Source organism: Podarcis erhardii, assembly GCF_964252035.2.
Source record: "Podarcis erhardii genome assembly, chromosome: 7".
Classification (NCBI taxonomy): domain Eukaryota; kingdom Metazoa; phylum Chordata; class Lepidosauria; order Squamata; family Lacertidae; genus Podarcis; species Podarcis erhardii.
Window position 1 is genome coordinate 3,780,129 of NC_138511.1, and position 22,723 is coordinate 3,802,851.

The window sequence follows — 22,723 nt, forward strand, 5'->3', positions numbered from 1 at the left end:
TTGCCTCACCACCCCCTGCAAACTGGGATTTATGGGGAAATGCCTCTATATATCAGAGAGACCTGTGGCACCTTAAAGACTGAACAGTTTGCTATGGCACAAGGTTTTAATGGGCAAAAGCCTTTGAGACCTAGGCTTGTTAGCCCTCATGGTATGTTAGGGAGCCCAAAGCCATGATCTCTGTGGGAGCGATAAGGCAGTGTGCACCAGATTACTGCTTGCAAGCAGGAAGGAAGCCACAATAAGCCAAAAAGGTTCATCACTGTGTGCACATGGGGCCAGAATGGCTTCATCAGAAACACCAAGCGGCCACCAGGGTGCCAAACTGGACAAGACACCAGTTTACACAGAAAGAGTGTGAACGGCTTAAAAAAACCTAAATACGCAGTATGCATGGAAAGCAACAGGGAAGGAAGGTTAGGGGTTTTAAGCCCCTCCCCCATGGTAATCATGACCCATTTCAGGCTGGTTATGGCTGCTATCTGCACTATAAGAAAAACTTTATAGGCATGAATGGAGTTTTCCTTCCAATGCAAGAAGAAGGCCTGGTGGAAGTAGGGTGGGGGGAGGCAAACTGAATTGGAACTGCTGGGGGGCAGCGGCTATGATTTAAAACCCATACGCCCTTCCTCCCACACCAGGATGCCGTTTGGACTGCCCCCTCCCCACCTCCAGGGACCAGGTATTTTACTTTTAATAAGCCATCCACAAAATCGCTAATTGCATTTAGGGTGCTTCGTCTAGCTCGGTCCTTAGCTGAGTTGCTGCAACAACTCTGAGTACAGAATTTATTTAAAAATAACTAAACCACAAAGCAAGGACAGAAGGTCAAGCAATACAAGAGAGAAAGCGCCGCAGGTGTACCTATAAACACAAGGAAGAGGAGAGCCCATCAAGAGGGGTGTGACTCCCTTCTGGCGAGCTGCCACTGGGTGAGGCACATGGGCAGGGCCAGATCCACAGGGCAAATAGGCACCTCAAGGAGAAAAATCATTTTCTGTAGTGAAGGAGCCACACCCAGGATTTGCTAAGACCCAAGGTCTCCACTGTCAGATTTGCTAATGAAATCCATTTTCTGTTTACTTCAGCTTCATTCTGAAGTTTCCCTTTGGGGAAAGTGGTAGTGGTGTTTCAACTAAAATGGAGCTTCCCTTATTCATTTAATGAATTCAAAAGATTGTTTTATTTATCCAGCCTTTGTTCGTGCAGGAGCCCAGGGTGGCAAAATGCATCCTTAACAAAACAACCATAAACCCCCACATTGGTGGAGCTTCATGCTCCGGCACCGGGGGGGGGCGCGGAGAGAAGGCGGGGGGGGCTGGCGCACGTCCTGGGGGCATGGCGCGCCAGCGCAGGTGGGGGTGTAGCGTCCAGCATGGGGGGGCAGCTGCGATGGCACCCCACCGGGATTGCGCTGCCGGGAGCGGTGTGCTCCCCCCCCACACTCCTCTTCCTTCGCCAGTGAATCCCAAAAAAAGAAATCTAAAAATAGTTTAAACATTCTAAAAAGAGTTAAAGCATTCTAAAAATATTTTTTCCTTTAAAAGATTGTCTCATCCAGTGATCTCGGGGTCTTTCTGCTGTCAAATCCCTGGGAACACAGGAATGTTCAAATTCCTCCTGAAAGGCCCCTCCCACAAACCGCAGGGTCCCAGGCAGCAGTTCTGGGATCTACTTTGGAATATAAGAGGCTACCTTGTACTGTACCAGGTCAAATTACTGCTCCATCTAGGTCAGTATTGTCCACACTGGCAGAGAGCAGCCCTTTGGGGTTTCAGATGGGGGACAGTTTCTGCCCTAACTGGCAATGCCAGGGACTGAAGCTGCATGCCAGGCAGATGCTTCACCACAGAGCTAGAGCTGATCTGCCAGGCAGTCTTCAAAGTCTGCTGCAGCAGAGGCAAGCAGAAGATAGACCAGGAGATGCCGGGGCTATAAGGAGAAGATCAGCGAGGGTTTCTGACTCTCAACTGTTTTAACTGTGACAACTATAAAATCACTCCCCACCCACCCCCATTATGCAGCAGAAATGAAGAAAGCTCAGGTTTTCTTGGGCAAAAGGATGGTAAAATCATTTCTGATACAAACCCATATTTGCCAGGCTAGGCACATGCTCAGAGGCTGAGGTGGGGAACCTTTTTCATCCAAAAAGCCACATTCCCTTCTCAGCAACCCTCCAGGACTCCCTCAGAGCAAAGCGAGTTCCCTGCCCCTATCTAAGCCAAAGCATAATCTGCAGGCTAGTTGCAGCCAGTGGCTCATCTGCACACCACAAGTCTGAGAAAAGGAGCCTTGTGGTTGCCCACAGTTAATGGTGTCTCCGCTCCACAGGAGCAGATAAAACTCAGGATGCTGGACTCTTTCCTGTTAGGGACCACAAGGGAAGCAAAGGCAGCTGAATGAGTGGGTCAGGAGGGGCGGATTGGGGAGGCTCTTAAAAGAGGAGCAGTGTGATTTGAATGTGTGTACAAAGCCTTAGTCTGACCACTGGGCCATCTAAGATGTCTGTCTACTTCATGGACAGTTCCAGGGTTTCAAGCAGCCCTAGCTGGCCCTTCATCACCATCATTCCCATCATCCCTGACTTCTGGTCCTGCTAGCTAGGGATGATAGGAGTTGCAGTCTAAAAACAACAGGAGACCCAAGTTTGGGAAACACTGGTGTAAAGCCTAGGCTCTGTCAGTGAGCTGGAGCCCTTTGTAGGGCCAAGTAAGATTTCAGTCCTCATAATTCTAAATGAATTCTAAATAGGAACACAGTGATCTGCCTTGTACAGAGTGAGATCAATGGTCCATCTGGCCAGAATGGTCTATCAACTAGCAGCAACTTCAGTTGGATTTCAGTCAGACAGTCAGATTTCAAGCAGGGCTCATTTTCCTGGAGGCGTCGGGCACTGAACCTGGGAATTTCCATGTGCAAAGCAGACTTGAGCCATGGGGCAAGAGTCCCCTGGAAATTTCTCCTGGGAAATCCATGATGGAAATTCATGGTGGGAGCTGTGCAAAAGGATCATTCTAAAACTATTGGTTTGCCTGTTTTTATACAGGGTTACATATTTGGGCTATAAACAGAAAATCTAATTGTAAAAATAGCTGTTCCCTCTTGGCCCTGCCGGGAGGAATCCAGCTCACTCTGAATCATCACAAAGATCATAGACTCATAGAACTGCAGAGTTGGAAGGGACAACGAGGGTCACCTAGTCCAACCCCCTGCATTACTCTATTAATGCAAGAATCTTTTGCCCAATGTGGGGCTCAAAGCTACAACCCTGAGAGCAAGTCTCATGTTCTACTGACTGAGTTATCCCAGCTCGTCCAAGGGCACATGGACTAGAAGTCCAGAGATTCAAAACACTACCAGGATGCACAGAAAGGTCATTCCAGGACATTCCAGGACTATCTGAAAGATACTGTCACACGCAAGGCAGAGGTACCGTATACAGCAGGGGTCAGCAAACTTTTCCAGCAGGGAGCCGGTCCACTGTCTCTCAGACCTTGTGGGTGGCCAGACTATATATTGGGGGGGGGGGAATGAACGAATTCCTATGCCCCACAAATAACCCAGAGATGCAATTTAAATAAAAGGACACATTCTACTCATGTAAAAACATGCTGATTCCCAGACCATCTGCGGACCAGATTGAGAAGGTGATTGGGCAGGATCCAGCCCCTGGGCCTTAGGTTGCCTGCCCATGGTATACAGAGTTACCCACGCCCACTGGAAGGTGGCAAAATCAGCACAACGCTTCAAGCGTCTAGCAGCAAGCAGCCTCCCCTCTGGGGGCAAGTGCTTTGAGCAGACGGTCTGAACCAGAAAAGCCGGTAAGAGAAGCAGGGTCACTGTCACGTAGGGGGGAAAACAACAGCCGCTATCAGCCTTGTCCAAGAGGACAAAGTTAACTGCCCTGAGGGTGGGGAGCTTTGCTTCAGAAGCAGCGATGATAATGAAGGGAGTGTCTCTCTCAGTACACAAACCCTCCCAAGCGACCCATCTTTGCCCAGGACTCTTCCAGGCTTCAGTTACACTCGCTTCCCAATACCTGCGCACACACCACCTCTGCCCCACCAACTTACTGGCCTCCTTTATACACAGCAAGGTGGGTTTTCTGGGAAATTCTCCTACTTATTTATTTGCCATTGCATTGGTATCCCATCTTTTTCTCTCTGTTTGGCAAAGAGTAAAGGCGCACTAAAATGCTTCTGTGCACTGAATTATCTTAAAACCCTTTATTCCTTCATTTACCAATGAAATGGTTGATTCACACACACACACACACACACACACACACATACACACGTGTGCCTCTTAACTACGCTAGAGGTGGGAAGCCTTCAGAAACCTGGTGTCTGAGATGGCATCAGAAATGGAGTTTCAGGTACATAGCAGAAACCCACCTCATGCCTGAACAACCCAGAGACAGAGAGGGTCCCCTCAGCTACGTGGTTCTCTGGCACCATCCTCAGATCTGAGGGGACAGGGGCAGGAGAGAGAGCTGGCCTTTAAATACAGAGGTGCTTATGCAGACTCATTACCATCTCTGATTCTTCTTGTAAATCACTTCAGGACTGTGCGGTGGGAAGTCAGTTCCCCCATGGAGGGGGGCTGCTTTGTAGGTGGGAATCTGGGTCCTTGCAGCGACCCAGCAGTGGGTGGAGGAACGCAGCCCACGTCAGCAAGATCCCCAGCTGCGTCACGCAGCCCGGCCAATCGGGTTTGCCTGGGGGTGTGGCTACGACTGTTTAAATTGCGACGTGGCCTGGGAAACCACTTCCTTTTGCCTCCATTCTCGGGATCTCCCAGCCCACCCACCCTCTTTTTTTGTGTGGATTGACTATGGCCTTGCTATGACTAATGTCGGTCGCCTGGTTGTGGGGCCAGGTAGGATTTTTTTCACTTGGCAAAATTGGCACTAGCCATTTGGTTGTCGCCTACCTAGTAGCAATTGTCACAAATTTGTAAGGTTAGGCATTGGGTAAGCCTTATTATGGGAGGGGAGGTTGTTGCCTCCGCCTGCCCCTCAGGCACGCTTGGCAAATCCACACCATGATCAACTCCCACCCAGAAACCACTGTCCCCACTGTGGAAGGACGTGTGGATCCAGAATTGGCCTCCACAGTCACTTACGGACTCACTGCTAAAACCGTGTTTATGGAAGACTATCTTACTCGGCTAAGAGTGATCACTGAAGAAGAAGAAGAAGATCCCGTTAAAGGGATCTGGGGGTGTGGTTCCTGTCCAAAGCCTGGGCGTGGGCTAGGGCCATGCCATGACCCCAACTGTGATGCTGGGGGTGCTCTTAATTGATGTATATTATAAGGTTCCCCCTTCCGGTGGTTGACCCTTATGAGACTTCCTGCAGTCAGGCAGGAGTAAGGATATAGTCTTGCTTCACCCAGTTGCCTAAGCCAAACCGCTCACATCTGTAACCAATAAAGTTGTGGCCTTATTTATCCCATTAACCCAATTTACTTGTGTTTGCGTATTTATTTCAGAGGGGGCTGTGGGACCCAGGGACCTCGCCACACAAGGTGTGGGACCCAGGGACCTCGCCACACAAAGAAACCTAACCCTGGATCCTTGGAACATACAAGCTCCGCCCCCCCCCCCGCTTTCTCCACCCACCAGGGTAACCAGCATCCCTTTCTCTCTCAACTAATATTTGCAGATGTGCTACAAGTTTCCATATCCCAGCTTGATTCAGCATAAGTCGCCTGGAAGGTGGGCAGTAATTCTGCAAAGTTACAAAAAACACACAAAAAAACCCTCAAAGTGCTGACTCACTTAATTTTCTACAGGCTGCTGTTACTGCTGATTTGCTGTTGAACAAAGTGGAACTGATGTTCAGCCACAAGCAAGAAGGCTGAAACCACAAGTTTTGCCTGAACTTTTAGCTGCAGTTAAGTTCCTCCACCCACACTCCTCTCTGGCCCATATTGCCCGGGGCCAGTCTTAGCCAGGAAAGCATTACATCAAAAGACAGGTTAACTTCTGCCATAATGTCAGCCATAGTTCCTCCTTAATCACAGCTAGAAGCTAAGGGGTGACATTATCCAGGAAACCAGAATCATGGACAAGCCTGGTTAGCATAAACCAGGAAAAGGATTTGTGGAAGCAAAATGTGATCCTTCAAGAAGGGTAACAGCTCAGTTGTAGAGCAGGTGTTTAGCATGTAGAAGATCCCTGGTTTTTCTTGGTTGTCTTAATTCATTGTAAGCTGCCCTAGGAGTTTTCGCAAAACCCAAGTAATTAAAATATGTTAAGTGAATAAGATGCTTCTCGCCTGCAGCTCAGACTGGTACACTTTCTAGCTACCTTGTTTTGTGTGAACTAGGCTTAGGGCACCACACACAAAACATACATGCTCTCATTTTACATTTTGGGATTCTAACAAACTCTTGGGGATCCTGTTCCAAAGTATCACATTTCCACCCCAGCAGGGAAGCAGGAGCTAAGCTCATTTGTAAGAGGCACCAGCTCTGGCAGGAGCCAGTTTAATCCTATATTCTTCAAAACATGCTTTTGAAAGGGGTTAGCAACAACCTCCCAACTAGACCCATGACAGCCGCAGTTCTTTTCTCAGGGCAACCAGAAATGACAAATCTTTTCAGCTTTGCCAAGAGAAGAGGAGAGTATCCTCAGATCGAAGAGTCCAAACCTTCCCCATTGTAAGCAAGATGTGGCAAAGGTGGCAAAGGGTGGCAAAGGGTGGAGAACGAGGACAGGAGATTTTGCTCCATTTCGCTCTCTCTCAAAACACTGACGTTCTGGATTGTGCAGGGAGGCCACATTCACACTGCATGTTTAAAGCACTAGGATACCACTTTAAACAGTCGCAGCTTCCCCCAAAGACTCCTGGGAGCTGTTAAGGGCATTGAGAGTGGTTAGGTGACTCCTCTTGCCCCTCACAGAGTTCCCAGGATTCTCTGAGGGAAGCCATGATTGTTTTAAGGGGTATCACATGCATGGTGTGAATGTGGCAGGAAACCAGTGGAAGGTTGAGTGGGGGGGGGCAGGGTGTTTGCACACTGTGACTTATTTGTCCATCTAATGCACAGGAACTGGCCACTGGGTCAGACCAAAGGGGGCCCCTTTAGTCCAGCATCCTGTCTCACAGTGGCCAACCAGGGACCTACATGGAGCCTGAAAGCAGGAACCGAGGGCAAGGGAGGTTCGGCTGCCACCTTCGTTCTACACCTTTAAAGGTTCCTCTTTCACCAGGCTTGTTGACATCTGATGCCCTTTTAAAATGTGGTGCAGAAGGGGGGCTATTGGGTTGTCTTTGTTTTTATTGTGTACTTTTTGTTTTTTATGTTGTGACTTTATGTTGCAACCAGCCCTGGGATATGAGAGTATAGGACAGTATACAAAGTAAATAAATAAATAAATAACAATAAAATAAATAAATAGCCACTCTCCCCACTTGTGATTTCCAGCAACTGGTATTCAGAGGCCTTTACTGCCTCTGAAGGGACAGGTCTGAACCAAGGGCTTGTGGGGAGGCATCCATTTTACCTCCCAACCCATATTCATGGTACCATATGAAGCAGCATTCTAGAGTCCGACCATTTGGTTCCTTTAGCTGCGCACTGTCTCTACTGAGTGGAGAGCCTCTCGGGGATTTCAGGTGGGGCCGTACCTGGAGATGCCGTGGACTAATGCACATTGTGAGGGGGGAAATGCAGTTTTCTCTGCCCCCCCCCTTTTAAATGCACAGATTGCTGCAGAACCAGGGCCCAGCCGATTTATGAATGGAGGTGTGAGGAGCAGGTTCCACGGCTTGCCAGCAGGATTGATCAGCCTCTGAGAAAGGAGGCTTCCAGCACAGCAGGAATAGCCACAGAATGAAAAGGCAGCTGGCAGCATCTCCCTGGAAGGGTCCCAAACCGAGGGAGAGAAAGCAGGTAGAGCGGATGGCTTTGAAGTCAGGGAAGCCAGAAAGGAGGAGAGCAGAGAGTGGGTGATACTGCAAGAGAAAGAGGCTGGAAGAAGGAAAGGAAGGGGTTAAGGTTGATGAGAGATGGGGCTCAGCAGGTGGCCTCTGAAAGTAAAGGGACCCACAGGGCTCTGACAACCCTTGGGACTGGCAGAGGGGGCAGGGCCTGGCAGCATGCAGCCTGGCAGCCATGGACCAGAAATAAACTCATCCGTCCATCCCTGCTTGTCAGCCCTCAGATGCAACAGGTGAGCAGGCGGCTGAGGAATCCACCCATCTGGGAGTAAGGCTGGCTCTGTGAGGCTCTGGTGGAGGTAACATGGCCTACATGTGGCACATTCAGATGTACCACATACCCTCCAGCTTGGGGTGGGGTTGCGGACAGAGCACCTCAAGTTCTCAGAACACTCCGGGATCATCGGTCACTGAAACTCCAAGTTCCATGAGCAGCTCAGAGGCAGCACTGCACTGCAACTAGGAGCATAAGCCAAGAGCCCCTAGTTCAAATCTTGCTTCTGGCACCAACTCATACTCTTGTCAAGCCACTGGCAGGGACTGGCAGGATGAGGGCAAGTGTGCACCAGGGGGAGGGGGGCTGGAGAGAAGCGGAGGGCAGTGACCCAGTGACCTGGGGACCTGTACCAGCCAAGAGGCAAGAATCAGAGGCAAAAGAAGCTTCAGAGCTGGAGGAAGAGACAGGCCAGGCAAGTGCCTCCCCACCCTCTCCTGCACCACTGTCTCCAAGAGCCAGGAGAGAATTGAAGTGGGAAGAGCAGAAGCAGCTTTCATGAAGGTGTAGTCTCCGGCTGCATGAACTCTACCCTTTGGAGGGCGAGGGGTCCCCAGTTGCTGCAACTGCTCCTTAGAGTGTGGACCTGGTGGCCTCCAGATGTTATTGGCAGCAGCTCCCATCCTCCCTGACCAATGGCAGTGCTAGCTGGGGTTGATTTAAGCTGGGATCCAACATCTGGAGAACTCCATGTTGGCGACCTCTGCAGCAAGCCATCCATGATGGCCATTTCTTTTGTAGTGAGGGCAGTCCAGCTCTGTGTCAGCCAGTTGGCCATGGGTCACAGCAGTGACAGGAAGTTCTCCTCAGGTGGGGGTGGGAGGGAGGGTAATGCCTGCAACTCAAGGCGGACACAGCCCTAGGCAAACAAGACCTGAAAAGCAGAGTAAGGTTCATCTCCCCTGCCACTCCCAAAACAGCACAGAGAGCAAGAGAACGTTGCAGAGCCACAGTCCACAAAACAACGACTGAGGCCTATCAAGCACCCGCACTGGACAAGCCAGAAATTCAAAGGATGCCTCTCCAGATCTGTGGGATGGAAGACCCCAAAAGTCCAACCTTCCTGGAAGTAGCCCCCTCTAACACCAAACAGGGACAAGGGTGTGTGCTGTTCTTTACCGACACAGTCAAACATGCATCCTTCTGGACACTTAAGAGAAATGATGGCACCTGGAAATAAAATCTGATCTCTGAAAGCTTTTTAGGATTGTAAGGTCTGGAGCAGGAACAGGAAAAATGGAATGTTCACCGTATTCTCCTATAGGCTCTTAAGTGTGGGTAACTATGAATGGCTTGCTGTTCTTGTCTGAATCAAAATATAACTTTTAAAGAATTGCACCAGTAAATGCTGAATTCTACTGGTGTTGTGCAAGGAAGAACATCATAAGGAGAGTGCTGCTGGATCAGGCCAATGGCCCACGTGGTCCAGCACCCTGTCCTCACAGTGGTCACCCAGATGCCTGAGAGAAACCAGCAAGCGGCGCAAGAGCTCTTGCCCTTCCTATGGCTTCCAGCAACAGGGATCCAGAACGGACTAAAAGTGCGACCCAGGGAGGTTCAAGCCTTGGCCCAGCCTTGAGCAAAATCTACGTACTATTTATTGTGAAAACAACAAGAAGCAGCTAGAGCAGACCAGCAGAAGAGGAGCAGGACCACTCCTCCATGGGTGTAGTCAGGATTTATGTTGGGGGGGGGGACAGAACCTCAGTTAGATATGTATTTTTATTTTTATTTATTGATTGGGGGCAGCTCCCCCCCCCCCCCCGCTACTCCCATGCACTCTTCCAGCACTGCTGTGAGATCAGCAACTTTTGGATCCTCTGTTCCATTAACTCTTTCCATTCCAGCTGGCTGAACTTTGCAACCAAGAACAAGTGCCAGGGCTTGCTCTCGTCCACCTCCCATCCAATCCCTTTTCCTTTTGTGTTATGCCTTTTTAGGATCTGGTCTCCCAGGGCATAGGCTGCTCCTGCCTTCAGAGATTTAAAAATCCTCTGCACTGGTCTTTTTCTTTCCTCCTTCAATGCTAAAAGGGAGGCAGCTGGAGGTGCAAATATATCCCCAAAGCAGAGCTTAATTCTTAGAGCCATTCCTCCCTGGAAGCCATTCCTGCCTGTCACAGACACTGGGAGAGGGGACCGAATGTGGTGAGGGAATTATACTCTGCACATGCTTAATTGCTCTACACTTGCAGTATTATTTTCACAGGCTTCAGGAATGCATGCCTGCACTGAAAGATATGGGGCCTAGCTTTCGCTGAGCTTTACCTCAAATTAAGCTCTGGGTTTCCACAGCCATTGTCTCTTCTTGTTTTCCCTCATCTGTTGTTGATGTGCCCTCTGGGCTGGGTGAGCTGGGCGCTTGTCACATGCTCCTCCCATCGATTTACAGCTAGCGAGCTGTCCCTCCATCTGTGAACTTGTCCTCTGCCTTTTGCCAGTGCTCTCTCTCCCCCCTCCAGCCCACAGAGGATATTTGCTACTGCGGTTTGAGTAGACTCTCAGTTTGGAGTCCTCCTTAACAGCTCATTTTTAAGTGCTTGGTTCTTGTACCAGCTAAATGCTCCCAGACAAGCTGGCATCTTTTCCCAGAGCTATACAAAGACATTTTGGTGTCCAACTTGGAAAATCCAAAAGGCATCCCTCCACATCCCAGCTACTATGGGGATACACAACGATGCCACGTACTATCTAAATGAAGCTCACAGACCACTGGTGGTCCACAAACGGAGAACCCCTGTAGTAATGCTCCAATCAGACTTGCTTCTTGGCACACCAGGTCCACCAACTGTTTTCCCCCCTCAGACACTTGCTTTTCTGGCCACGGCCACTCTGTCCCACTTCCTTTAGCCATCCTGTCCCTTGACCAACCTTCTTAACCAGTGTTCGAAATTCCCTTTGTTCTAGGCACATTTTGTGACAGGGAATTTCAGTAGTGAGAGTAGTTTCTGAGCTCTGGGCGCAGTACTGTGCCTAAGATTTCAGATTAAAACTGCGGAGTGGAAGGAAAGGAGGACCCTTTTCTGCCTCCCCACTTCCAGCTACTCTCTGAAGACTGGAAAAGAGACCCTCTTAAGAATATTAGGGGGGCGGGCAGGGAAAGGACTAGACCATGTGAAAAATACACATAATATTTTAGCTGCAGTTCATTCATTTTCAGCTTTGTATTCTTGTTATAAAAAAGCGTGCCCAGACATTTCGTTGTTGCACCCATAACATTGGTTTAAAGTGCCATTTAGCTCCTAGCTTTCATATCTCAGTTTCGAACACTGTTCTTAACACTCCTCTCCCCTTGCCTCCAAACATGCATCCCTCCAGACCCTAGCACTGCAACTTTAAGCACTGTCCTCTATCTGCTGCTTCTTCAGGTTCCATGAATGACTGTGGATCCCTTCCTTCAACTCCTCTGGTCCCTTAAAAGTTTCTATATATACCAGGACCAGTTCCCAGTCTCCCAAACTATCCCTGTGTGAGGTCTATAATCCCAGTCAAACTGACAACTTTCCCTTCCCTCACCAAAGTTGGAGTGCAAGCTGTTTAAGTCCTTTGAGAATGGAACATGCCAGCTCAGACCATCAGCGTCAAGGTCTTCAGTCTGCCACAAAGTATAGACACAAAGCTTTTAAAGTCTTTCAGTCCTAGGCCTTTGAAAAGAAGCGGAATCCCCCGTGCCTTTGGGAAGCCTTTCTGGTGACTCAAACATAGCAAGAGATGCAGCAGGAAAAGTTCATGAGACTATACTCTCACACAGAGGGTCAAAGCCACCCATGACAGATTCTTGCATTTTAAGGCAAGAATAGCCAACACAGTGCCCGTCAGATACTGCTGGGCTACAACACCCATCAGCTCTGAACACTGTCCATGCTGGTTGGGGCCACTGTTAGAAACTTAAATCTAGGTTAAGGTCGCCACAAGAGAATGTCTATTCGCCAGGAAGTTGGGACTTGATGACCCTGGGGGTCCCTTCCAATGCAACAATTATACGATTCTATGATCTTAACTAACTTGACTGTAGCTTGCTCTTCCAACAATTCACTTTTTCCAGTATGCAACCGGAGAAGAAACACACACAGTGGAAATGGAAATGGCATTAACTATGGACTAAGGCAGATTTTTAAACTGTGGTCGCCAATCTGGTGCTCAGAAATCTCCACAATTGGTCCCACTCCAGTAGCAAACTGTGCCTGGTGCCCAGCTATTTTCGAACACTGGTTGGGGCAGGTGGGAGAGGCAGTCCAATTTCATCTGGAGGGCTACTCCTGCACCACAAATCTGGTGACTGCTGGACGATCTCAGCTTTTAGAGTAATTCAATTAGGAGAGAAGCTTAGTATATCACTGAAACCTGGACCTGTGGTTTTGCTCGCCTGGGCAAGCCTTGGTTACAGCTCATGGTTTGTTTGGAGAGAGGTAACCTATGAGCCAGGGTTTGGATGATACGCTGAGCTAAAGCACAGCTTAGCTGAGCTCAGTGCAGGAGCAAAGCAGCCACAATATGTTCATCATATTAAGCCATGGCTGGGTGTTAAACGGGCCGAGTATATATCTGAGGACTGTGCTGTTAGTTCACATCCTGTAGTTCTGCATGAGTCACAGATCTCAGTTTGCCTCCTCATTGCAAGGCAGTGGACACAATGGGCAGCTTCCTTGGAGGGTGAGCAATTCTGCATCATCTCTGCATCAGCAGTGACTGAATGAATGACCAGGTCAAAACCAGTACTCAGCAAAATAACTCCCCAGCCATACAAACTAATTAGAACGGAGGTGATGGTTCACATAGAAGCAATGGGTAACCTCTTCTGAGGCCATGCCATCACACCCAATGCAGAAGTAGTTACTCACCCCCACTGGAAGGTGGCAACTGGCAAAGTCTGTGCAATGCATCATGCAGAGAAGCAGCAAGCAGCCTCACCTCTGAAGACAAGCACATTGAGCTCACCCAAGCCTTTTATTGTTGTTGTTGTTTTAAAAAACAATTCAGTGTTAATACATTTAAACAACTGAATATTAATTCTCTCACGGCACACTGTTTAGAACAGGGGTCACCAACCTAAGGCCCATGGGCCGGAAGCCCATGGAGGTCGTTTGACCGGCCCATGAACCAACCCTGAACCAAGCCGCCCGCTCACGCACTGCGCTAAACCAGCACAGCGCAGCACAGCGCGGGGACTCGCTTCTGCGGTGCCAGAAATCGCGTCTGTGCAGACGCCAAAAATTGCAGGCAGGCACACGATCCGACCCATGGAGGATCTCCGCAGGACCGATCCGCCCCAGGAAAAATAAACCTTGCTGACCCCTGGTTTAGAACAACTGTCTACAACAGCCTTTACCAAGCTGGTGCCCTTCTGATGCTTTGAACTACAACTCCCACCATCTCCAGCCAGCATTGAGTGCGGCTGATGGGGTTTTGGGTCCAATTTGGCGAAAGTTGGTCTTAAAGGCAATCTCCTTACACCCAAAGGAGGTGTTCAATGTTTTGGTTATAAAGGGTCATTGCCACGTTACAAACATTGCAATGGCATTTAACCACATCAGAACTCCGCAGTACTTTTGAAACCTCAGCTAGCTTGCTCTTCACTCACAGACTCAGTGCAGAAAAGGGCAGGTGCACTTCCTTAAAGTAGGAAATGAAGAACAACAAAAGACATGCACGTACAGAGTACGTTTCACTTTTTCGCCAGGATTTCAACCATCATCCCATGAGGGCATGTTTAGATTGCAAAAGGAAGGAAGACATTCATATAAGGGTAACCCCCTCCCCATACAAAGGCAACCTTCCCCTTTCTCCTTATTGATACATGTCAAAATGTTTAATTGTTGGAAACAACAGCAATACCAGGGGGCAATCTCCTTGTGCTGAACTCCTTTGAAATGAGGAGAAATGGTGCTTGTGGAGGAGAATTTCGAGGTGCAGCGTGTCTTTATGATTCACAGAATCATAGAATTGCAGAGTTGGGAGGGACACTGAGGATCATCTAGTCCAACCCCCTGCAATGCAGGAATCTTTTCCTCATGGGGGCTCAAACCCATGACCCTGAGATTAAAAGTCTCATGCTCTACCAACCGAGATACCCTGTGGGCCTTGGTGGAGCTTTGCAAAGAAATCAAAGCATTACTGTATCCTCCAGGAGGGAAATGGGGGTGGAGCCAGGGGTGGGGGGGTCTTTGCAAAGCAACACACAGGTTGAGGCTTTAGCAGTGTGGCTTTAAGAGCTTCCAGCATCAAGCAGGGTTGACTTCATCTTAACATCTAGACTTCCTGGTACTCCTCCAGAAATGGTTGGAAACATCCCTTTGGCAATGAAACTGTATCAACAACTCTAAGAACTGAAGCATTTTAAATGGGGGAAAACATCACAGCAGTTAGCTGAATCGCTGAGGGCGTCCAATATACCTGCCCTCCCCACTTATCAACTCTCAAAGCTTTAAAAATATTTTTCTTTTGCAACTAAGTTTCCCAAGTCCCAGATTCTCAGTGATTCTTGTTTAATGCTAGAGAAATCAGCTGTAATTTTTTAGCCCTTCACCCAGCTAATCTGCTCCAAGGCGGGAAATATCTCATTTCTCACTTTCATCCTATTTGATCCCTGTTAGATAGTTTCCCTACCTGGAAAAAATGTACATACAATGTAACCCCCCCAAAAAACGATCTTTCAAGACCTTGTTTCAAACGGATCTGATGTTTGTGTGTGTGCATAAGATAAAGGCTGTTTTATACTAGCATACAATGGGTGGGGGTGAATAGCATTACTCCACTTCAGAGTTTTGCTGATGCTAAAATTGAAGATCATTGTTAGAATGAAATGTCAATTCCGCTTTTCTGAGTAAATCTTTGTAGGACTGGGCTACATAACCTGTTCAAGAAGACAACCAAACTCAGCCCATTCTAGACTCGGCATATTCCCACACTGCTGTAAATGCAACATGAGAATGCACACGAGTGTTGTACAGACACTCACTGGAGACGTGTGACTGGTTGAAATTCCTAGGTGAGAATACACTAGGTAGCAAACCCAGGTTTCCCACATTAATGTGTGGGGTGGCCCTACAAGGGCACTAACTTTGCCAGTCTAGTATTAGAGGCACACCCTCCTCCCTTTCACAGAACCATAGAATTAGAAGAAACCCCGAGGATCATCTAGTCCAACCCCCTGCAACACAGAAATCCTGCCCACTGCCATCCCTGGGTGGACCAAACCACCAGCCTTCTGGTTAACAGCCATCTGCCTTACCCAGCTTGAATTCCTCCAGCATGGCATCCAACTTGGTGTCATGGAAGACAAAATGGACAGGGTGGTTGTAGAACTTGGTGATGGTCTTGAGGGTGGTGCAGTCATCAGGGTCTACAAAGGCCAGGTCCTTGACGTAAAGTATATCCACAATGTTGGACCGCTCCTCCTCAAAGACGGGGATACGAGTGTAGCCACTCTCCATGATCTCAGACATGGTGTTGAAATCCAAGATGGCGTCACTGTGGATCATGAAACAGTCATGCAATGGGGTCATGACAGTTTCCACGGTCTTAGTCCTAAGCTCCAGAGCCCCTTGGATCATGTTCAGCTCCTCCTTCACCAGGTCATTGTAAGGTTCCGTCACCTTCAGCATCTCCACCAGCTTCTCCCGGTTGTAGACCGTGCCAATTTCTTGACCGAGCACGCAGTCCAGGAGCTTGCTGACGGGGAAGGAGAGGGGAAAGGTCAACAGCATGAAGAACTTGGTGACCACGATGGTGTTGGCCCCCACCGCCAAGCCATGGCGGGAGCAGAGGGCCTGCGGGACAATCTCCCCAAAGATGACGATTCCGGTGGTGGAGGCCACAACGGCCCCCAGTCCCGAGCCAATGAGGTCGTCGAGGAGGATGGTGAGCGTGGTGTTGACCAGCACGTTGCCCAGGAGGAGGGAGCAGAGCAAGTAGTTGCCCTTGCGGCGGATGGGCTCGATCTTGCGGGCGTAGCGCTTCTCCTTCTCGGTGCCGCAGTTCTGGACGATGCGCAGCTCCATGGGGTCCAGGGCCATGAGGCCCAGGTTGAGCCCGCTGAACATGCCCGAGAGGACCAGGAGGCAGCCGATGAGGATCACCTGGAACCAGAGGGGCAGCAGGTGCTTCTTCTCCTCCACCACCTGCAGGAAGGCGTCGCGGCCCTCCAGGGGCAGCCAGGGCTGCCCGGGGCCGCTCTGCGTGCACAGGACGTACAGCTTGGACTTCTCCGCCTTGCGCAGGAGCTGCACCTTGACGGAGACCAGGGCCGAGGTGTCGCGGCTCTCCTCGGCGCGCGGCTGCACCACCAGGTCCTGCGTCTTCTCGGGGCAGGTGGCGTTGGCGGCCTCGCCCCAGAAGGCGGAGGAGGCGTTGCCCCCCGGGCCCACCTCGGAGAAGGAGACCAGCTCGGAGACGCGCGCGTGCATGCCCAGCCCGTACAGGCGCAGCTTGATCTCGGCGCCCTCCAGCACCTGGATGGGCGACAAGCTGGCCGCGCTGGGCGCCGGCAGGTCGCTGCTCTCCAGCCTCATGCCCAGCACCCGGGGGGGCCCCGCGCGGGCGGCGGCGGCGGCAGAGCCGGGCAGCGCCGGGCACAGCAGCGCCACCAGCAGCGCCGCCGCCGCCGCCGCCGCCCCGGCCTCGCCCCCTCCGCCGCGCGGCCGCCCGCTCCAGCCCAGCGCCATGTTAGCCTCGCCCGGCCAGCCGCTCCTGCCGCGCTCGCGGACTTGGGCTCGCGGGCGCTGCGACTGCGGCGTCACGGGCTCGCCTCCTTTGCCTAGCGCCCGCCCGCCCGCCCGCCGGGCAGCGCCGGGGCGGGGCCGGCCGCTTAAGGAGGCGCCCCAGAGCGGGCGAGGCAAGCCCGCGGCCCCCGGAACAACAACTCCTCTTCCCGCGACTCACAGGAGGAGCCAAGGCCCTTCGGCCCCCACAATCAAATATTGGAGGCGCCCCCCCCAAAAAAAGTTGGTGGACATTCCCATTCAAATAGTGTCTCTGCATTGCATCATGTGGTCAGTTATGCGGGGCGGGGCTTACAGGCCCCCCCACAATATTTTATTCAAGTTGCCCCCCCCCGCCCCCGCCGCGAGCCTTGGGAGGGCGAGAATCAGAGAGTTGCAGACTTGGAAGGGGCTCCCGAGGGTCCTCTAGTGCAGGAAGCACAGCTAAAGCATCCCAGGCCAGCTTGTCTCGCTTCTAAAACTTCCAAGGAAGGCCAGTCCCCCCTTCCCAGGTAATCTCTTCCACTGCTGAACAGGCCTCACCTTCCGAAAGTTCTTCCTATGTCTAGACTCTAGTAGTGGAACCTCCTTTTTCAATTCGAAGCCACTGGTTAGGGTCCTACCCTCTGGAGCAGCAGGAAAAGAGCTTTCTCCACCTTCCATTTGACAGCCCTTTAGATATTTGAAGATGGCTGTCATTTCGCACACGGGTTTGAGCCCCACGTTGGGCAAAAGAGTCCTACTTTGCAGGGGGTTGGACTAGATGACCCTTGGGAGTCCCTTCCAACTCTACAATTCTATGATTCTATGGTTTCCAAGCCTTTATCATCTTGGTCACACTGCTCTGCACAACATTCTTTTTAATTTGGGATGCCCAGAGTTGGTCATATACTTCAGGTGTGCTCTGACCAAGGCAGAATAGAGCAGTACTATTACGTCCCTTGATCTGGACACTAGACTTCTGTAGATGCAGCCAAATAATTGCATTGGTTTATTTTGCTGCTGCATCACACTCATGTGCTTTAAATGTATGGTGTTGTACTCAATGTTTCTGCCAGAGTTGGAATCAGCAGGAGAAGAGAAGAGGAATGCAGACCTAAGAGGGTGGCCGTTTCTTCTAAGTCTGACGCTCTGGAGGGAAAGGCACTTTGCACATGCTTGCTCTATCATTTGTACCTTTTCACCTTTTAGCTCCCTTTTAGTCATTGAATTGACTTGTTTCATATACTTTTCGTTCCATTGTTGAAATTCTGGAATTAAACAAATATCTCTCTATATCTTTTATAGATATTTTAGTGTGGCAGCACCCAAACTGAAACTCCCGACCTACTTACACCGGGAAGGTGCTTTTGCTATATTATTTTTGGCACTTGTGCCCTATTGGTGGAAAGGTCTGAAGAATTTACAGGAAATCAGTTGGAAAAACTGAGTGTATTTTTTCCAGCTACTACTTGAACTGCTTTGTAAACACTGGCTGCTTCAAAAAGAAGCCAGAAGGGTACTCAACTTTTTAAAAATTTTATGAAATAAATTTAAAAGTGTGATTTTTAAAAATGCAGAAACCCTGGTGATTTTCTTGTATACTGTACATGAATATTTTTTGTACTGTAGTAGCTTTATCTTGGATGGAAACCTGAGTATAAATTTGATAAACACAACATAAGGGGGAGCTGGGGGCGGGAGGAAGATGCGCAAGACAGTCGCAGAGAAAAGGGCCATGGCTTCAGCGCACACACACTGCATGCAGAAGAATCGAAGTTTGAGCCTGGTATCTCCAGGCAAAGCTGAGAGCTACTCCTGTCTAAAACCTTTGTGACCGGCTGTCAGTAAGTGTAGACTGACTGAGCTGGAGCCCTTCAGATGTCCTAACCACTGTGGAGTTGTAATTCCAAAGCAAGTGTGTGGTGGTTGGTCTGTCAGACAAGGACCTGGGAGACCAGGGTTCAAATCCCCACTCGGCCATGAAGCTCATTGTGTGTGGTCTCCTATGCCTGAAAACCCCCACATCACCATGTCTGGATAAGATATAAAGACCTACTTGAAAATAAAACCCCAAGGTGGTTGTCACCGATGGAAGCAAAGGCTCTGAAAAAGCTCAATATGGAGGCCAAATGGCCGAAATATTGGGAAATCTTGGAACAAGAGGGAGATAAACTGAAATTGCAGAGCTTTGAAAAACTAAAAGACAAAGTGCGAGATTGGCTTCACTATTATCAAATAATGGAGGCATACAAATTGGACAAGAAAATTGGCTTCCAGGTGGAAAAATCAAAATTGGAAACAGAACTGTTAGATCCCAAAACTAAGATTCTGTCAAGAATGTATAACTTGCTGTTGAAATGGAACACTCAGGACGAAATGGTGAAATCTGCTATGATAAAATGAGCACAAGATGTGGGACACAACATTATGCTGGCTGACTGGGAACAGTTATGGACCACAGGTATGAAGTTTACGGCATGTAATGCCTTAAGAGAGAATATTATGAAAATGATATACAGGTGGTACATGACACCAGTCAAGCTCGCAAAAATATATCATTTGCCCAATAATAAATGCTGGAAATGTAAAGAGACTGAAGGTACATTCTTTCACCTTTGGTGGACGTGCCCAAGGATTAAGGCTTTCTGGGAGATGATTTATAATGAAATGAAAAAGGTATTTAGATATACCTTCCTGAAGAAACCAGAGGCCTTTCTCCTGGGCATGGTTGACCAACTGGTGTTAAAGAAGGATAGAACTTTTTTTATGTATGCCACAACAGCAGCAAGAATACTCATCGCGAAGTATTGGAAGACACAAGATCTACCCACCCGGGAAGAATGGCAGATGAAGGTGACGGAATACATGGAACTGGCGGAAATGACTGACAGAATCCGAGACCTGGGAGAAGAGTTGGTAGAAGAAGATTGGAAGAAATTTAAAGACTATTTACAGAAATATTGTAAAATTAGGGAATGTTAGAAGAATGCTGGAATGAAGTTATGTGGCTTTAGCAGTAATGTTATAAAGGAGTATTTAAAGATGGATTGTTAACAGGTGAGAATGTAAAGTTATAATATATTAAGATAAACTATTAGGATAAAAGCAAAAATGGAAAGGATTTGCTGAAATAATTAATTGAACTAGAATACAAAAAAGGGAGGTGCAAGGAGGTCAGGGAAACAAGTAAATGAAAGTTAAGATATGGAAAGGTTGATTTGTTTTTATTTTTTTTAAATCTTTTTGTGTTTTGTATTTTTCTCTTCTTTTTCTTTTCTTTTTTATTATTGTAACTTTTTGAAATCTTAATAAATATTTTTTTTTAAAAAAAAAAAGAAAACCCCCACATCACCCTGCAGGCAAAGCAGGTGAAATTCAACAGGCAAAGCGTTGCCATCAGCCTGCAGGCACCTTCCAACTCAATGATTCTATGATTCTATGATGAGGGACAATTGCACCATGCTGGGTTTCTGCTTGGCCTGCAAGTGCTCAAGGTACAGGCACCAGCAGGAGCCTCACTCTCTGCCTTGTTTGTGCTGTGCTGGGACGGCCAGAGGCCTGTTTCTTCCCTAAATTATCCCTTCACCTCATTCTCCCTGTCCTGCTGGGCCACCTATGCTCCTCTGGGGGCCAGTGCCCCCCCCCCCCCGTGGGCAAACCTTCGAAATGCCACAGAGCCTTTCTTGGGCCCAGCACCCCAAAAGATCTTCGCCTTTACTTGGTACCATTTTTACATCTATTTTAGCCCAGCTTTTAATTATTCAGGAGATTTAGGCTCACATTAAAAAGGTAAAAGGCAATAATGGCAGGGAGATGCATAAATATTAGAATTTAATGCAGAAGAACCCTGCTGTCATTGATCTTCATTAATGCTTTGTTAGCAGAACTCAAGCTGGGAATTCTGGTGTCTGATGGGGGAGAATGAAAATACCAGAAAGGAACACTCTCAGTCAAACAATACCTGTCCAATATGGTTTTCAATACTAAAATGTGGTGAATTAAAAAATAATAATGTAGGATTAATCTGCCAAAAGTGGTTTTAAGTGGCAGTTAAAATATGTGTCTGATTATTGTTGTTGTTGTTGTTGTTGTTGTTGTCTGGTTATGTGTGGGGTACAATCTGTCAAGGGATGACTGTTCCATACAATTTTAAGTTCAGAGCTGCATTTTTATGACCTGAACTGCTTGCATTTTTAACTAGAATTTGGTCTCTTTGTAAGCATTAATTAACAACCTCTTCATTCTGTCTTTGATGTGGTCTTCTGTGTGACTCAAAACTTGTCCATGCCTTCTCCAAAATACCTTGGCCCTAAAGAGCACTGCATTGGGCAAAGTTCATGTGTCAAAGGCATATCTGGGACTTTGTTTGTTTGTTAATTTATCCAGCATATTTAGAGCCTGCCCTTCGCCACACGGTCCCTTGGTCCTTAGGAAAGGAATTGAAAATAAAGCTGCCTATATCATAAGGCATTATGCAACTCTTATGGTCTGGCCACATTTGGAATACTGTGTACAGTTCTGGTCGCCTCACTTTGAGAAAGGTATTGCAGAGTTGGAAAAGGTTCAGAAAAGGGCAACCAAATGACCAGCTGTGGAGCAACTGCCTTGTGAGAAAAGGTTGCAGTGGTTGGGACATTTTAGTTTATACAGGGAAGGCAAGAATCATGATAGCAATTCATAAACTTATGCATGGCATAAGGGAATAGAGAAAAGTCCACCCCCCCCAACACTAGAATTCATGGACACCCAATGAAGCTGAACATTGGAAGATTCAGGGCAGATACAATGAAGAGCTTCTTCACACAGGGCATAATTAAACTGCGAAACTCATTCCCACTGGAGGCAACAACAACACCAACTTGGATGCCTTTAAAAGAGGATTAGACAAATTCATTCAGGAAGGGCAATCAATGGCTTCTAGCCATAATGGCTCTGCTCTGTCTCCGCAGTTGGAGACAGCAATGCTTCTGAAACCACAGCCGGGGAGGTGCCCTTGTGCTCAGGTCCTGCTTGCAGGTTTCCCACAAGAGACAGCTGGCTGGCTGCTGTGAAAACAGGGTGGGCCCTTGGCCTGATCCAGCAGGCTCTTCTTGTGTCCCTTGATCACTGCCTTTGGTCCTGTGCCTTTAGCAGCAGCTCAACACACAGAAATTGAACAAATTAAGATTTCCTCAGGGTGTCAATAGTGACAGGTGGGAAGCTTCATATCCTCAACATCTGTGTGTCATACAGCTGAGAAGCCACACTGCCAACTGGATCACATCCCCACTGTAAATTTAAAGCACCTTGCACCATTTTAACAGCCATGGGAAATCCTGGGAACTGCAGTTTGTTAAGAGTGCTGGCCTCAAAGAGATGCACTTCCCAGAACCCTTAACAGTTCCCAGGATTCTCCATGACTGTTAAAGTAGCATAAGAGTGTACCAAATGTATGGCAGGGATGTGACCTTGCCCTTCTGCTTTTAGGCTCACTTCCCTGTCATGGCTTCTTCTACAGAATCTGGAGAATTGTTGTTTTACTGCAGTCAGTGAGAATTCTCCGTTACAGATTCCTAAGCTCTGTGACAGAAATACACTTTCCACTGTCAGACTTCCCTGGGGAAAGGGGATAACTATTTAAAAAATCATCGCAAATCTGCATTGTGGACATGCTCAAAGCAGATGGGTGGTTTTCTATTTAGGGCTTGACTTGACTTTTTGTGGTTTTCACAGAGGTTTGCAATTTGCAGTGCAACATGGCAAGGAAACAGTCCCCCTAGAAAGCATTGCTTGCTGGCTTCATGTTATGGCAACAAAGCAAACCAGCAAGGTCTGTCTGGCA

General features: G+C 48.6%; 1 protein-coding gene across 3 annotated transcripts in view; it reads right to left on the bottom strand.

Moving 5' to 3' along the window:
- CNNM4 (cyclin and CBS domain divalent metal cation transport mediator 4) overlaps window positions 1-16,899 on the bottom strand; it is a gene marked incomplete at its 5' end in the record, with an annotated part of 47,243 nt that extends 30,344 nt beyond the window's left edge. For 2 of the 3 annotated variants that reach the window (XR_014158954.1, XM_081872116.1), the window contains one exon: window positions 15,453-16,884. Coding sequence is in view for 2 of the 3 variants with exons in the window: in XM_081872116.1 (XP_081728242.1) it covers window positions 15,453-16,884 (1,432 nt within the window). Of the gene's footprint in view, window positions 1-15,452 lie in introns of all 3 variants that reach the window. The other variant, XM_081872117.1, reaches the window with a different exon arrangement.
- Between the last annotated feature and the right edge of the window lie 5,824 nt (window positions 16,900-22,723).